The sequence below is a fragment of the Leiobunum rupestre genome, chromosome 1, assembly GCF_980474605.1.
Source record: "Leiobunum rupestre chromosome 1, qqLeiRupe1.1.hap1, whole genome shotgun sequence".
Taxonomy (NCBI): Eukaryota; Metazoa; Arthropoda; class Arachnida; order Opiliones; family Sclerosomatidae; genus Leiobunum; species Leiobunum rupestre.
Window position 1 is genome coordinate 71,001,713 of NC_143384.1, and position 18,107 is coordinate 71,019,819.

General features: G+C 36.8%; 1 protein-coding gene across 1 annotated transcript; it reads right to left on the reverse strand.

The window, feature by feature from the left end:
- Nucleotides 1–894: 894 nt before the first annotated feature.
- LOC149966249 (insulinoma-associated protein 1a-like) lies at nt 895–14,439 on the reverse strand. The gene is made up of 3 exons (XM_090167514.1): nt 13,601–14,439; nt 13,103–13,525; nt 895–1,035 (listed from the first exon to the last, which is right to left on the reverse strand). Exons 1-2 carry the CDS (start codon nt 14,437–14,439, stop codon nt 13,117–13,119), a joined length of 1,248 nt encoding a protein of 415 aa, XP_090023640.1. The 3' UTR covers nt 895–1,035; nt 13,103–13,116.
- Between the last annotated feature and the right edge of the window lie 3,668 nt (nt 14,440–18,107).

The window sequence follows — 18,107 nt, forward strand, 5'->3', positions numbered from 1 at the left end:
TTTTATTGGAATTTTTATATCAGTATTAACGTCTTTATTATATATTTCGGTATCAATATGCATTTTATTGACATGTTTATGTCGGTATCAACATTTGTATTAAATATTTCGGTATGAGTATGCATTTTATTGACATTTTTATATCGGCTTTAACATAGGTATTAAACATTTTTGTAGTATACATGCCATTTTTTTAGTATTTTTATATCGGTATCAACATTTTTATTGACATTTTTTATAGCAGATTAGATTTTCGTCAATTTTATTTTTAATATTTGTCCTAATATAAGTTTATTTTGTAAAGACAGGTTTTATAACTTTTGAAATATTTTATTTTAAAACTGGACAACTTGACAATAAAACGTCAATCAAGTGAACTTGGTGTTTGTACATTGCATTGAAAAGATAATTTCCCGACAGCTCTGGCCGCGCGACATGAAAAACGAAAGAAATTAATTCGCCTTTTTTTTCATTATTTCTCTAAAACACTTTTTCGTATCAAAACTACGTGAATATTTCAATATGTATAATACTTTGTTTTTGTTCTAGGTTGTTTTTTGGACACATTTTCACAACAAAGGCAATGGTGTTTTTTGTTTACGTAGACAAGGCAGCGTGTTCTGTCGGACGGATTTTGTAGTAAGTGCACATTTTATCATTTTATCAATTTAGTAAGAGCCATCTATTAACGTACGCTAATATGAAATGGTTACGCGTAGTTACTGTAGCTTTTAACAATCATAGAACACTGGAATTATATTTTGTGCAGTATTATAGATAAATACGTTATACCAGTATATTTTTTATATATTTAAGTTGCTTTAATTATTTTTCATAGATGGCGTTTCAGGCGTTCACCACCCAAATATAGATTTGTTTAAATTATAAAATAAATACGCTAATAATTTAAAGTTATACATTAAATAATTTAAACCGGGTTTGTTTTTCATAATTATATCATGTCGTTTTGTATATATAGATTTTAATTTTCTCTTTTCGTGGCGTTTTTGAGCACCATCTTTATTTGGTGTATTCCTAAATGAAAAAAAAAACAAATCGTTAGTAGACATAATTTTATAAATTTATAACTCATAAAAAAGTAAATGTGAATGTTGTAAAAAATCTAAATTTCTTATTATCAGAACGCATAAACGTTCGAAAATATACGTAAAAATTCCCAAAAATATATTTAATTCTAAACTATTAAAACTAACTACACACACATTATGAATTTTGTTATTTATATGTTATTACGAATATCAAATTTTATATTTCAAATTATGGGTTAATCTTCGAATAGGCTTAAATACAGTGTACCAAATTTACGACTTAACAAAAATTAAAAACATCTTCAAGGAAATCGCCCAGAAGTAATATTTTCGAGAGCCAGGACCCGCAAGTTACTGTTTATATAGCGCTGGTTGAAATAATGAAAACTTTTCACCTAAAACAGAACGTTGTGTTTTTACTAAGCCTTAATATGTCAAAAAAAATTTACCTGTTTAAAAGGTAACACTCGTTGTATACCGCAGAGGTTAATCTTTTAAACGGGTAATACAGCGTCCCAAATGTATAACTTTCGAGAAATGTTTATTACGCCTATCCGAAGCGGTACTGTTTCAAAAACATAAAAACCTTAAACGCGAACGACGGTAAACGACCCGTAAAAATAGTTCATCTGACGGGTCAATATATCCAAATATATTATGATAAATTACATTCGAGACTGCGGGAAGTTGTTTTGTTAAAACTGTGTAACGTTATAGCTCTTACCATTATCATTTATTCCATACATTCTTTCGCATTAAACAGAATAACATCACTTATTATTGAGAGAAAAAAAAGCTATCGATTTTATCAGCGACAGCGGCTCGGAAACCCGAAATAGCCGCGACCGAGGCATAGTGTCTATACCGTTAGCATTCGTTTGAAAAGTTGAGTAATTCCGAAACTTTTACTATGCAAATTAGCCGGGTAAATATCGCGTCCTAGGTCCCTAATGGTGGGTTTACGTTTCGCCCCCCCCCCCTCGTGACAGGTATTTCAACTAAATTGGCTTTTACTGAAGGAAAACAAAGCAGCGTTTTGTTTGCCGAATGCGTTCTAATGGTGTGTTTTGAAAACTCATCACGAGTCTACGCCGGGCCTAAGCCTCGGCGCGTGTTTGTTCGGCCGCAGTGGCACTATTTCCCCGGGCCTCGGCTCGTGAGTTTCTAATGGACAAATGCCACTAATTTGCTTCGGTGTTTACCTAATTTGGACGAGGTTATAAAGTTCCTTTCGATAGAGTGTAATAATGTTTTCCTTTATCTTTAGTGTCGTTAATTTAACGCTTATTCGATTCGACGCCATTCCGAAGATATAACGGCGGGCCACGTGCTAATGCGCGAATCAGCCTACCCCATTAGACTCGCTAATGATCCCTCCTAATGATTTTGCGGGGCTGCCGACTGCTTCCAATTTAAATAGTTCATTATTGATTTGACATTAACTGATATCAGCAGTTTATAACGTATCTAATATGAGAAAAATATTTACCTAGGCCATTGAATTGCAACACGTACCTTCGCAAACTCGCAGCGGTTTTCAACAGGCTCGGAAATTAGGGTGGTCTAGTAGTTACTAACCACTTTATTAATTGCTTGGAACACTTTATTTATTTTAAAATCTAGGATAAGTAGTTCCTCGGACTACTTTATTTGTTCTTATTTTTTTCACAAGTATTGAAATGGGACCACTTGAAGAATTCAAGATAAGTGGTCCCTGGGACTACTTTATTAGTTCTTAGTTCTTAATTTATCATAAATATTGGAATGGGACTTAATAGGCGATTCAATAAAACATCTTCAAGGAAATTGGCAAAGAGAAATATTTTCGAGAGCCAGGACCTACAAGTTTCTGTTTATAATAATAATAATAATAATAATAATAGTTATATAATTGTAACTTTTCACCTGTAAATAGAACGTCGTGTTTTTGTTAAGCCTGATTACGTCAAAAAAAGCTACCCGGTTAAAATGAAACCCTTTTTGCATACCGTAGAAGTGAAAAGTTTCCATTATTTCAACATGCAGTTACTTGCAGGTCCTGGTTCTCGGGAATATTACTTCTAGGCAATTTCCTTCGAGATGTTTTCTTGAAGCGTCAATTAGTTCTTATTATTTTAATAAATACTGAAATGGGACCACTTTAAAAATTCGAGATAAGTGGTCCCTGAAAGTTGGAACTACTTTATTAGTTCTTACTTTTCACAAGTATTGAAATTGGACCACTTTAAAACTTCGGGATAAGTGGTCACTGGAACTACTTTACTAATTCTGAATTTTTCATAAATATTGGAATGGGACCAATTAAAAAATTCATGATAAGTGGTCCCTGGGACTCATCGATAGAAGCAGATAAAATCAATTATTAATCTAGCCATAAAATAGAAATAAATCTTAAATCGTGGGACCACGAGAAATAAAAATAAAGTCAAGGGTCAATTCGACGCGCTAGGGCAACTTTAAAAAAAAAACCTTATTTCCTAGCCCGGTTTTAAATAGAATCTAATTTATCGACAAATCGCGATGTTTTTGAATTTGCCGTATGACTTAATAAAGCTGTTTCTCCAAGAATGGTTCTGTTTATGAACTGCAACGAACTGAATTGAACTATTACAAACTTTGAGTGTTTCCCAAGAGTTGGGATTTAGTTTTATAAATAGCGTAGATGACCTTACTACGTTTTTTTAATTTACTTTACAATATCTCATTAACAATGGTTCTGATTTATGAACTGTAATGAACTACCGTTAATTTCGTACCACCGCAAATGTCATACGGAGCTCGAAACGCGTCTTTCTTGGAGCCATTTGTTTCTACGCCTGGCACCTCCTTCGACTTAATTAGTAAGACCGTGAACATTTGGGGCTCACTCATTAACGAAATACTTCCACCTTAAGACCGTTTAATAGCAACAAAAATTGCCTTTTTAATGGCAGTTTAGAATTACCACATCGCGTACCATCATTCAAAAACCAGCCCTCTCGTAACGATGCCTACGTGATTTTATATATAGACCCGTTCGCGAACGCTGCGCCCTCTTTTAGTTTGTTCACGGACTCGTCTACAGGAGGCGCTTCGAATCCGTCGACCGTTCATTGGTTGACGCGAAAAGGCCGAAGTGCAAAAAGATGGTAAATCAGATTTTTGAAATATAGAAATAAACGGTTTTTTCTAAAGTTGTTAGTCGGAAAATTTTCCGAAAAAAAATAAAAAAAGTTTTAATTCCATGATTAGTCTAATATATTATTTACAAATTTAAATTAAGCGGCATTTTCGCCTCATTTTTTCGAATCTGAAAGTAAAACTAAACCTCTAGACTAGCTTTAAACTAATTAACAATTTAACACTATTATTGTTTTGTAGCATGTTTACTGATATTAGACATTTTATATCGATAAAAAGTTAAAAACATTAAAAACCCTTAAAAAGTAATTTATGTTTCAATTTCTTATTTTTCCGATTTGAAAAATTTCTGGAAATTTTTCCACATTTTATTTTTCCAGAAAATTAACAACACGAGTTTTTTCTTTTCGTACAGATATTTTCAAATACTGATGAGACATTTCTTATTGGTTTCTATAGAAACTCTATAAAATTGCTGTAGAATTCCTTGAGCATGGGACATTTTTCTTATAGTATTTGCTTTAGAATATTATAAAACTTTCGGAATAAAGACTGTAGAGGCACATTTGTTTCTATAGAGTTCTAAAGGATTCTTTATAATTTATATAGGAAATGTTTGTACGGAAATAAGCCAATCGTAATATTAATAAGAAAGGTTTTCGAGATTCTAGAAACTTTCGTCTGCTAAATAGTGTTTCAGCAACGAATCCAGAGGTGGCGCTAGGCTATGAAATGAAACTTAAGTAAGATGGAATCTAGTATATTTTTATGAAGGGGATGTAACGCAAAAGATCGCCCTGCCCCCTCGTGACGAATAGTAACATCTGTGAAGACCCCCCCCCTAAATTACGTCACAACTTAATTACAAAACATTATTAAATTTATTTCAAAATTAAACAAATTTATTTCAAAATAAAGCAAATTTATTTCAAAACAAAGCAAATTTATTTCAAAATTAGGCAAATTTATTTCAAAATTAAACAAATTTATTTCAAAATAAAGCAAATTTATTTCAAAACAAAGCAAATTTATTTCAAAATTAGGCAAATTTATTTCAAAATTAATCAAATTTATTTATTGTGATACCTTTAGAAAACTAATCATACTCTTAAAAATGAGAAAAACGAGTATTAAATTTTAAATTAAAATAATTGTTAATTTAAATACCGGTGTGCAATTACGAAATGTGACGTCACATTTGAGCGACATCTCGTCCCCTCTCTAACATTTAGTAACACTTGTATCAAGTCCCCTCCCCCTCAATGCGTGACGTAATTTGTGAACGGCCCCCAAACGTAGGACTAACATAACGCTCTAACCTCTACAAAATTGAATCTATTAAAGTGTTCAAGGCGACACATGCATTTACGTTACCAATGTAGCACCATTTTAAATCTTTATTATAGATTTAAAAGCTCTAAAGATATTTTAATTATAAGTTATTCCAAATTGAAGTAAATTTTCAAAGAATATTTGTGTAAGAAATTGAAATTTTCAAAAAAGTTTTTTCTTAGGGTTGTTAATTTTCCAGGAAAATAAAATGCCGAAACAATTTCCAGAAAATTTTCCGGAAATATTTCCGAATTTTCCGCAATTCGGAAATATAAAAAATTTAAACATAAATTACGTTTTAAGGGTTTTAAATGTTTTTAACTTTTTATCGATATAAAATGTCTAATATCAGTATATTAGTGTTACATTGTTTATCAGTTTAAACTAGTCTATAGGTTTAGTTTTACTTTTAGATTCGAAAAAATGAGGCGAAAATGCAGCTTTATTTAAATTTGCAAACAGGATTAGACTAATCATGGAATTAAAACTTTTTTTTATTTTTTCGGAAAATTTTGCGACTTCCAACTTAAGAAACAAGACGTACGACGGTCGGAATACACACAATCCTTCTAATGTATTAAGTTTGTTTGAGCTATTCACAGCAACCTGCAACACCGGTATCGCAACCAAAATATATCCACGGTCACACATATAAACATATTTACACTTATTTGTTACTTCTAGTCATACTTTGAAAGCATCGAAAATTTCTTCGATCAGTGTCACTTTTATTTTTTACTTCTGATCACACTTATTTGTTACTACTAGTCAGCCGTTGAGTGTCACACTTATTTCTTCTAGTAACTTATTAGTTACTTCTGATCACACTTATTTTTTCTAGTAACTTATTAGTTACTTCTGATCACATTTATTAGTTACTTTTGATCACACTTATTTTAACTTCTGGTCATACGCCGAAGACTAGGCCGATCAGTGTCATACTTAATTGTTACTTCTGCTCATACGTTGAAAGCGCGGCCCACTCTGAACGGCCTTGAAAAACGCCAGAGGGAAACGGGCGCGTAGACCTTTATAAACACGCGGATTTACAATGTTGGAAATTGCGGGGGTCCGTATACGCTGCCCAAAAAACCTTACTTAGAATTAAATTTAAGGAACGTATTAGCAATTCTAGGTTAAGTGTAAACCACAGCTATTCAAAAATATAACTCTCATGAAAACTGGACTTAAATATGTAGATTTTTAGGCGAAAATATTAAACCACCAAAATTGGGGTCCCGTAAATTACCCTGAAAACTATACTTAAATTTAATATTTACTGATATAACCGAAGTTGTAGGTCCGCTGAATCCTAACCTATCCAATAATATTTTTTTTAACGTTATCGGACTTAATTTTAAACAAAATATCAACCACATAAAGGAAATCACCGAAAATAGTAAATTGGTCAAATGCCCAACTTCTTGGGCTCCGATTTGAAAACTTTATGAAAGGCTATCAATGGTAATGTCTGTACATCCGAACGAGATATAATTGACACGTCTAGCCCTAACCGTTGAAGAGGTATGCGTGACACGGCGCCATCGGCGGCATCGGCGGCAACGGCTACACTGTACGTGAGACTAATACACACAAATCCTTAGAATTGTGTGTAAAAACCGTTTATCTCTATATTCCAAAAATCTGATTTACCATCAACTTACAACACTGTTTTTTACTTAAAATCCTAGAATATACTCTATGATTTTCCAAAACGATTGGGAAAAACCTTATTTTTTCCCGAAAGTAACATTTAGGAGTTACTATATTTTTACAGTGAGGTGTTGATTTGACAACAGAATACTCAGGGGTGCGTAACATTTGGTTTTTAGTTTTTTACTCTCATTCCCAAATCGTTAACTTAGAATAAGAATATTTGCTAATGACCAGATAAGCGTTTAATTACGACTAGAATGGTTGCGGTGCTAAATGAGCGTGGGTGCCTTAATGAAGTCTACCTATCATATTTTGAAATGATTATCACGCCACCTGAATTCTACGAGTTTGTGTACGTTATGTAGACTTAATGCTTTTTTCCTCACTTATAATTTATAATCTCTTTTTAATGATGGCTGGGAGGCGGGTTTCTTTAATCGTGCTCTAATGGTGACTTTAGAAGAATCATGTCAGCACCTTTTGCCCCCCTCGCGACAAGAATTTGATCAATGGCTGCCATCTTGACCAAATGGTTGTAGAAAAAGGCTTAAGTGCTACTTCATTACATTTCTATTTAGATTAGTGTGTTCCCTGGTTTAGTTTGACTTTCAGCCGACGGTGGAGTTACATTGAATCAGTGACCTGGTTTCTCGTCCCACATATGGTGCTGTGTAGCTTTAAATATTTCGGTGCCAAATAATTCGCCACAGGTCCACTACAGCCAAAAATTGAAGCGCAAATAAAAGTCTAGAGGTTCACGGTAATAGTGCGTGGAGGGGGCTGTTGGCTCGCGTGGCATGAAGGGCTTGCCAGTTGCCACCACCCTCCTACGCGTTGCAACCTGGCCACCTGTTTATTTCTTACAGCTAGAAAAATATGACGAATAAAGTGTTATTTTATTTTCAATTTTTTGGGGCCCTTGATAGAAAATTGGAAGCACCTTGATAGGATTTGTGGGCCCCTTATTAGCATTTGTGGCCCCTTGATAGTATTTGTGGCCCCTTGATAGTATTTGTGGCCCCTTGGTAGTATTTGTGGCCCCTTGATAGTATTTGTGGGCCTTTATAGGATTTGGTAGTCCTGATGGGATTTGGGGCCCATTGATGGGATTTGTGGCCCCTTGATAAGATTTGGGAGCTCTTGATAGGTTTCGTGGCCCCTTAATAGGCTTTTTGACCCCTTGGTAAGAATTGGGAGTACCATTGATAGGATTTGGGAGCCCCTAGATGGGATTTGTGGCCCCTTTAATAGGATTTGTGGCCCCTTAATATGTTTCGTGGCCCCCTTAATAGGATTTGTGGGCCTTTTTAGAATTTGGGAGCACCATTGATAAGATTTGTGGGCCTTATTAGGATTTGGTGGTCCTGATGTGATTTGTGAGTTCTTGATGGGATTTGTAGTCCCTGATGGGATTTGTGGTCCGTGATGGGATTTCTGGCCCCTTGATAGGTTTCGTGACCCCCTTAATAGGATTTGTGACCCCTTGGTAGGATTTGGCGACCAATTTAGGATTAGGAAGTACCATTGATAGGATTTTTGGGCCTTGGTAAGATTTGTGTCCCCTGATGGGCTCCTTGCAATTTTTAATGTAAGCCTTAGCTACTTCTTGACACAGCCACTGCATATCACGTAATATGATAGAAATTTTCGTATTTACTTGGGTCTGTAATAGATTTACAGAGTTAGTTTATGATGCGTTTGAGATTTATTCCATTTTGAGAAATCAGCGGGTTTCTACGAATGATTCAAAAATTTTAAAAAGACGGATAAATTGGTGGTTTTGGCGGTACGAGTCGTTATCGGAGGTTGCCAGCTGGCAGAGACGCCTTTATCTCAATCCCATACATCATCATGAATGCGCCTTGTCAAATGTTAAAAGGCTGTATTTCACGATGAACATTTCATTACGCCCCACTATTAAGCTATCACCGTCTCATAACCGTACTTACAACAAAATATAACCGAGAAACTAAACTAAACTAAATTGGTTTCGTTAATTAGTCGAGAGATTGTTTAAAGACTAAACGCCATACTGCAGCTAAAGGCTTATACATTTTTGTTCGGCAGACGACCAGGGTTGCCACCAAATTTTTAGATTAAAATTCCCTGACCACTTTAAGAGATTTTCCCTGACATTTTAAGGTCAACATTTTTGTGTTATATTTTTCTTTTATCATAAGTTAATAAATTTTAATGTACTTATATTCGGTAAAAGGTTATTGCCGTGTTGAAAAAATTAGCCAAACTTTCGAAGAAATAAATGATTATTATATAGAATTTGTCGTAGATCTAGAGTAAAATTACTTTCAAAAATATTGTTCGGTTCGTTCTGAACGATTAATCCAATCGAATGCCGAATATTAAATTTAAAAGGCGACTATCCGAATTTACAAATATTATTCGGTTCTATCTGAACGATTAATCGAATCTAATGCCGAATATTAAATTTAAAAAGTGACTATCCGAATTTTCGAATATTGTTCGGTTCGTTCTGAACGATTAATCAAATCGAATGCCGAATATTAAATTTAAAAGGGGACTATCCGAATTTTCAAATATTATTCGGTTCTATCTGAACGATTAATCGAATCTAATGCCGAATATTAAATTTAAAAAGTGACTATCCGAATTTTCGAATATTGTTCGGTTCGTTCTGAACGATTAATCCAATCGAATGCCGAATATTAAATTTAAAAGGCGACTATCCGAATTTTCAAATATTATTCGGTTCTATCTGAACGATTAATCGAATCTAATGCCGAATATTAAATTTAAAAAGTGACTATAAGAATTTTCTAATATTATTCGGTTCTTTCTGAACGATTAATCAAATCGAATGCCGAATATTAAATTTAAAAGGCGACTATCCGAATTTTCAAATATTATTCGGTTCTATCTGAACGATTAATCGAATCTAATGCCGAATATTAAATTTAAAAAGTGACTATCCGAATTTTCGAATATTGTTCGGTTCGTTCTGAACGATTAATTGAATCGAAGGCCGAATATTAAATTTAAAAAAGCGACTAACCGAATTTTCAAACATTATTCGGTTCTTTCTAAACGATTAATCGAATCGAATGCCGAATATTAATTTAAAAAAGCGACTAACCGAATTTTCAAATATTATTCAGTTCTTTCTGAACGATTAATTGAATCGAATGCCGAATTTTAAATTTAAAAAGGCGACTAACCGAAATTTAAAACGGTTATTCGTAAAATAATCGGGTAACCGTTTTATAAACGATTTACGTATCATTAAACGGAATAGAAAACGGTTATTTGTGTTTCCCCCCTCACATATCTTGGAATTAAACAAATTAATCGTTTTGAAGCGTTTTTTGGGCCTTTAAAACCAAATATTCGAACGAATAATCGTATAGATTCCGACTTTTCCTCGTTTAAACCGAATACCGGTTTTTCGAAGAACCAAATCGGTTTTCGAGTTGCGATTTTCTATTGGAATCGTATTCGAATCGATTTGAAAATTCGCTATTCGCACACCCTAACTAATTTTCGCTACCTGAGAGCAAAAGTCAAGTAAGTCGAGATACGTGACTATTGAATGAAATTCAAAATAAGAATCCTTGAGTGTTTTTCAATAGGTGCTTCTATAAAATACGGGAGGTCATGTGACAATGTTTTGTCTACGTCACTTAGCTGTAGCTTTTGAAGGTAGAGAACACGCGCTGCAGTCGCGAGACCCTTCGAAATCTGAAACCCGCGGATAAAACATTTTCTACTTATAATTTTTATGGTTTTATTTTAGGTGACTCAGTACAAAATTTTCAATATATATTTTCACTCTATTCTTATCAATTTTCATTATTAGATTATCATTGTTATTATGCTGGATTTCGAACTTAAAACTGGTTTTTCTCCAACAAGGTATTTCAGACTTGCTTGACTCTCGCTCTAAGGTAGCGCCGAGGGTAGCGCTTTACAACACGAATTAATTTGTGAATGGCCCCCGCTTTATCACGGTATATGTGAAAATGTGTTTCCGTATCCTCGTTATATATAGGTCTACAGAAATTATCGTGCCTTTTAAAACATGTCATTAAACGAGTATACGAAATATTTTCACCAGTTGTTGGTAGCACGAATACCTTTTTTTTTAATTCTAATTGACCATCTCACGTGGCGGGTCTTGGAAGCTTCGTGAGGAGATGAATTTATCGGCGATGGTATTGGTTTGCCATATCGTTAAATTTGGTTAATAAATTCAAAGTAATAGTCCCGCGGGTTCCAGATAGTTTTGCAAAACCGGTTGGAAATTCTGGCTATTTTATTTTATTTATAATTCATTTTCGGCTCGAAGATCTATTTGGTCCAACTATAGCACCAGTCACTCGTCGCAATTGTTAAATAAATGTAAAATTATTCAATCAACCATAAATATAGCAGTTCAAATTCCCCTTCAATTGGAAATTCAACGTTGTGTGAAATCATTTGAAATCACAAAAATAAAGTGTGAGAAATTAATTGAAATCACAAATTATGTGTGATAAATCAGTTGATATCACAAAATAAAGTGTGATAAATTAGTTGAAATCACACAAAAAATGTGACCAATCAGTTGAAACCACACAAAAAACGAGAAATCAGTTGAACTCCATATAAAAACCCGTAAAATTTTGAAGTTTCATTTTCGTCCAACCACGGTTTTTTTCCAGTTACTATATTTTCGTATTAGGGTATGGTTTTTGAATATAAAATTTTCGCGTCCCAATTTACCGTCACAAACGTTATTCTAGTTTTTCGATGACAGAACTCATTGCTGCTAGAGCTTAAGCCTTCATTCCAATTTCGTCTCACTATATTGTAGCTATTTGCTTCGGTAAAATGAAATGGCTGCCTGTTTTGGATCGGTTGGGGAATAAAGCGCCCTTTGTTTGGGCTCCCTGCCTCACTCTGCGCGGCGACGCGTAACGGGACAGACCCCCTGCCTACCACCCAACCAACCCACCGCAGTTTCACCTGAGCGTCTGATTCCAAGGGAAACGGTAAAGAACCCTCCACTCTGTGTGTGACTTACTCGCAATATTGGCCGACTGGACGAAATAACCGATATCATATCGGTAGCGATATTCGAATTTTTATCGGTTAACGGTTTCAAATTATAAAATATTATTAACCCAATAGTGTAAAATTAAAATAGTAGATAAGATTTATAAGTAAATCGTGACGACTGGACGTAATAACCGATATCATATCGGTAACTGTATTCGAATTTTTATCGGTTATCGGTTTAAAATTATAAAATATTATTAACCCAATAATATAAAATTAAAATAGGAGATAAGATTTATAAGTAAATCGTGACGACTGGACGTAATAACCGATACCATATCGCTAACGGTATTCGAATTTTTATCGGTTATCGGTTGAAAATTATAAAATATTATTAACCCAATAGTGTAAAACTAAAATAAGAGATAAGACCGGTATCAAATTTAAAATTATATTTGTAATATGCAATATTTGCCGACTGGACGAAATAACCGATATCATATTTGAATTTTTCGGTAATCGGTTTAAAACTATAAAATATAAGATAAGTGTTATAATTAAATAAGTATAAAATAATATAATGCTATTTGTAACTGGCCATATATACTGATTCAGTGATATAACCGATATCATATCGGTAACGATATTCGATTTTTCTCCGTAAAATAGAAAATAAGAGTTATTATTAATTTTTTGTTAGCTTTCGGACAGTTAACGGTTATTTCGCGAACCAAGTTTTAACGTCTAAGAAAATCGCTATCGGTAAAATCAAACAAGGTTGAAAATATCTTTGCGTTTCCTGTTTAACCCAAATTTAAAATTTAAAATAAATTCGTACCAATTTTTTTTTGTTCCTTCCATTATTTAAAATAATACGTAACAATTTACCCAAACCAAAATTTACCCTACAAAAATGATCTATATTATCTCACCCATTTTAGTCGGTTCAGCTGGCAACGGATCCAAGAGGCGGCATTTGCAGGAGCACCACTTCTCGGTTTTCGGATGGATGGTAATTGTTAATATGCCTAGTGAGAGCGGACGAACTGAAAAAGTTGCACGTGCAGAACTTGCAGCTGTAAACGTCGCTCGTGTGCAGCCTGAGGTGTTTCTCGAGGGTGGGCCGGTTGGCGAACAGCGCCCCGCACACGGCGCAGCGGCAATCGGAGCCCAGGACGGCCGCCAAGTTGTCCATCATGTCGAATGGCGGTTCGGCCGGTGCCGGGATTGGGGGTCGCGGAGGATGGAACTGAGGAGGACCGTCGGGCGGTTTCTCGTGAATTTGGGCGAAATGTTTGCGCAAATAGGCCCTCCTGCGGAATTTTTTGCGACATAGTTCGCATTCGAATTGTCCTTCCGTATTGTTAAGAGCGTTCAGGGAATTGAGGCTCATATCGGCCGGTAGATGTCGTTCTAGTAAGGAAATGTGTATCAAACTAGGAGGTTGCGGGGAAGTGGACGGCTCGCGACTGTCCCGTTTGACGGCGACTTTGTCCTTTTTAGGTGTCACCTCCCCCTTGGGTTTGTGCCATCGCCGGTGACTGGCCAAGTTGGCGGGACAGTTGAACACCTTCTCGCAGTCGGGACAGCGGTATTCGACGTGGACGATGCGCGAGCACCGGTGCTGGGCCAGGCCGAACGCGTCCGCGTAGCTTTCCTTGCACAACTGGCAGACGTAGTCTCCGATCAGGTTCTCGATCTTGGCCAACTCGGCCCGCGCCTCCTCGCTGACGACCACCACGTTGAGGCTGGGGTCGATGTCTCCGCTGCGCACCGGCGCCAACTCTTCGTCGCTGTCCAAGTCGCGGATGAACGTCCCGGACACGGGGGACGACTTGTCCTCATCGAAATTCAACCTTCTGGTCGCTTTATTCTTTCGGGGCGATTTGACACCGTTCTTCTTCTTGCCCGCGGATTTGCGTTTGTCCGTGACCACCGCGACGTTGTACTTGTCATCGAGCACCTCGGGGATGGTGCTGCCATTGCTGTACTCGGCGGGCGACGGCACCGCCGGAACTCCGTACTCTAATTTGGGGAATTTGCGGCTGGGACTGGTGAGCTCCAACGGTTCGTCCTGCACCTGAACCCGCGGGTAGGGCGAGGGCAGGCCGTAAGGGGACTTGGGCGGCTCCGGGTCCGAGCTGGTGTCGCTTCGGTCCCCGTCGGAGTAGCGCCGAACCCGGTCGGGCAGTTCGGCGTAGTTCTGGTGGGCCGGCGGCGGAACACCGCCGCATCTCTTGAAGCGTTTGACTAGAAACCCGCGCGGCATGTTTCGTGGTTTATCACCAGGTGACTGGACGGAGTCGTGAATGCGGTTCCATCGAAACCCGCTCGGCCGGCCGCGCGCACCACCTTTCCCTATGACTAGTAAAGCACACTCTGTCAGATTTCGCGTCTCGCCGCTCGTAGTCACGGCGTCTAGAGCGGGAGCGCGCCAAGGCTCCCACCTTTCGCGCGTCACGTGATCTACCGTCGCGCGCTCTATCCCCCCCCCCCCATCCTTCGCCGGCGCTCCGAGTCTCCGCCCCCTTTTTTTATTGCGCTTCTAACGGATCAGACGCCCGATTAGGGGTACGAAATGGGGCACGGAAGGCGCGTGCCGCGAGATATTGTACCGTTTCCGAAGAGGAGAGATAAAAGGGGGAGATGCCCATTGTATTATAACGGTTCCCCTTTTTTATCCGGAGCGAACGCGTTTTTCAAAAAATACGAGAGGGGGGGGGGGTTACGGGGGGGCCAACTGTGGGAAAGTTTTTCCGAAGACCGCTTGGGGTCTCTTTGTTTTTGAACGGAGAATTTCGTTATTCGGGAGGACGCTGTCGCGGAATTGATAAATTAAATGTCTTTGCTTTAGACAAAGAGTTTTATTTTGGAAATATCGTCGGCAGTTTTAGAAATAAGATTATTTCCTCTCATCGAGACACCAGAGTTTCATCTGCCGTCTTCGATTTTTAAACTGGAACTTGTAATGCTCTGTTACATAATATGAGTTATTATAAATATTAAATGGCTGTGGCGAATTAAATGATAGTATTTAAATTAACTCGCATACACTATAGTACTTGGAATTACTGAGTTACTGATGTTAAGGAGAACTGAGGGTTCCAGGAATTAATTAGCATTTTGAACACCTGTTTAAGGCATTAAAAGTCGCTAGATGACTTGGGCCTAGCTAATTATTATTATTATTATTATTAGAAATTTAAAGGGATAAAATTATGAGAGTCGCAAATTTAAAGGCAAAGTGGCGCCTCCTCTTATCAAAACAACGTATCAAAGAACTTCATAATTAATTAAAAATTAATGTATCAAGAACTAGAAACATTAAAAAGGGAGAGAAAGTATAGAACTTCGATCAAGGAGCTGTTTGTGAGCCCAAATTATTTTTGAAGGTTGAGCTTCCAACACCCCTGTACCTGTTTACATGGAGTTGACCAAAACGTGTAATCTGCCGCGGAAAAAAGTAGTTCGTTTCTTTTTTTTTGAGTCTTTAATAATACAAAACTAAACTTGTAATTGTTTACAAAATTGCATTATATTGTTTTACGTAGTTATTACTAAATTTCTATTGCTAAAATAATTTATATTTTAATTAAAAGTAATCAAAGTACAATAAAAGGGCCTAATTGTTTAAGAAAATGGGGCGATTATGCAACAATTCCATTGGCTCTTTTCAATCACGTGATCTTCTCGGGTCCATTTAAAAACACCGAAAGCTAGAATTCGTAGTTGGTCCAACACTTTCTCCTCCTATTTGCTTTTGGAATTATAATAGGCAACTTCGTATGACTGGGTGACTGTACTCGCATTTACGCAGCGTTGATCTACGTACAATCAACCGTTCGTGTACGTCGTCTGTCCACTTTGCCAACAGATTTTGGGAACGAGTGGGTTAAACTGATTATAGTTACGTTAAAAACAAGTCATAAACCGTGTTAGTAGAAGATTTTGCTAAGCAGTATACGCTTCCCTTAATTATACAACGATTCCCAACAACCTTTTGGCTGGAATCACGGCCAGCTTTGATCACGTGCTGTACGCGCTACGGCGGCCAACACATTCTTCGAAATTCCGCGAGCAAGGATTTTCCCCCTATAAACTGTACTATAACGTGTAGGAGTTCAGCGCCACGCTCGGTTTTTATATTGCCTTCAATGTAAAAACTATTCTAAAAAATAATCCGCTAGGGGCGCTCACGTCATACACATCTTTTGCTCATGTGTTAACACAGAAACGTCAACTGTAGCGCGAGAGATGCGCGAGATCAAAGTTGGCCGTGCTGGAATAAAACTGGCTCCGTCGCGAGTTCGGTGACACCTGAAAAATATTTGTTTTCGACATTTCTCGAGGCATTTTCGTAGATCGACCTTGAAAGTAGTTCGAATAATCTGAAAAATGACGTCACACGATCGCACCACTGGAAAACGTGTTGTATAAAAAGTCTGCGTACAACAAAGCTAAACATCAACACGTGTTACTTTACTCGTTTTCTAGCCCGTACTTACTCTTCCATTTATCTGGCTTGAGGATTTTTGCATGTACAAAATTGTTTTAGGTAAAACATGTGTGCTTTTCAACGTTTAAACTCTCCCCAAGTACCCGCGTGGCGTTAATGCCCGTTTAGCGTTAGACAGGCGGCAGAATACGACCATATTATGCTTTTCGGATTGAATAACAATTCGTTGTTAATTCCGCTTGTTGAAAAATATTCATTATCACGTTAATATAGAGCAGTATCAGTGCTACATCACGCAACGTCACCCATGCTTTTTCCTATAGAGAAAAAAACGCGCCTAAAATGACGGCCATGGCCAAAGCTACGAGCTGATAATACTTTATACATTTTATTTATTATTCAAACTAAATGTCAATACAACTTTTCTTTCACATTGAAATTTAACATTAACACACCTATTATTTCACGTGAGCACAACTATAATTTAATCGTCATATTTCACGTGAACACGACTATTATTTCACGTGAACACAACTATATTTTAATAGTCATATTTCACGTGAACACAACTATTATTTAATAGTCATATTTCACGTGAACACAACTATATTTTAATAGTCATATTTCACGTGAACACAACTATTATTTAATAGTCATATTTCACGTGAACACAACTATATTTTAATAGTCATATTTCACGTGAACACTACTATATTTTAATAGTCATAATTCACGTGAACACAAATATTATTTAATAGTCGCATTTCATGTGAACACAACTATTATTTATTAGTTAATTTTTTAATAGTCGTATTTCACGTGAACTAAACTATTATTTAATATTCAATGCAACTTTAATACCAAATTTTATGTAATATCAAATTTACAAATTTTTAGAAAAAAAAACATAATCAACAGGAAACGTATGCGAACACCTAAATATAAAAAGTGCAATTTGAATGCTGTTGAAAGCAATCTCAAAACCGGTTGGTAGCCTTATCGAGTGACCATCCTCACGTCGTACGTAACTCTACCCCTGAAAAAAGTCGTTGGAAATCGATACAAAAAAGCCATAGCTTACCGAGAAAAAAAAAAGCGCATATTTCCATACCTGCCAATTTTAATTACTTTCACGTATATATCACCCGAAAAATTTCGGGGGAATTCGATGCCAGGTTGTCCGCTATACGCCGCTCCAGCAGTCTCCGTAAAATGTTTGGAAGCTCACTTATTTTCACTCCCCCATATGGCTCCCAAGAGAGGATTTCCCTCCCCCTCCCCCCTCGCTCTGCTAGCGAAAACATCATTTAAATGGCTTCTCCTACTGGCTGGCAGATGGCAATAGAGTCGCGCTCTCCGGAGGAAAAATAAGCGCGCATAACGCGGTGAAAGTTTTGGGTGTCCCGCTCTCGCTCTCTCTCTAGTATTGTTTGTGAATCACAGGGTGGATACACTTTTTTTGCGTCGGGAATTCAATATTA

Bases quoted from the DNA above. Each gene is read 5' to 3' on its own strand.
- LOC149966249 (XM_090167514.1), bottom strand. From the start codon at position 14,439: ATGCCGCGCGGGTTTCTAGTCAAACGCTTCAAGAGATGCGGCGGTGTT. The intron at 13,526-13,600 runs ACACATTTCCTT...TAACAATACGGA, and splicing joins CCGCAACCTCCTAGTTTGAT to AGGACAATTCGAATGCGAAC.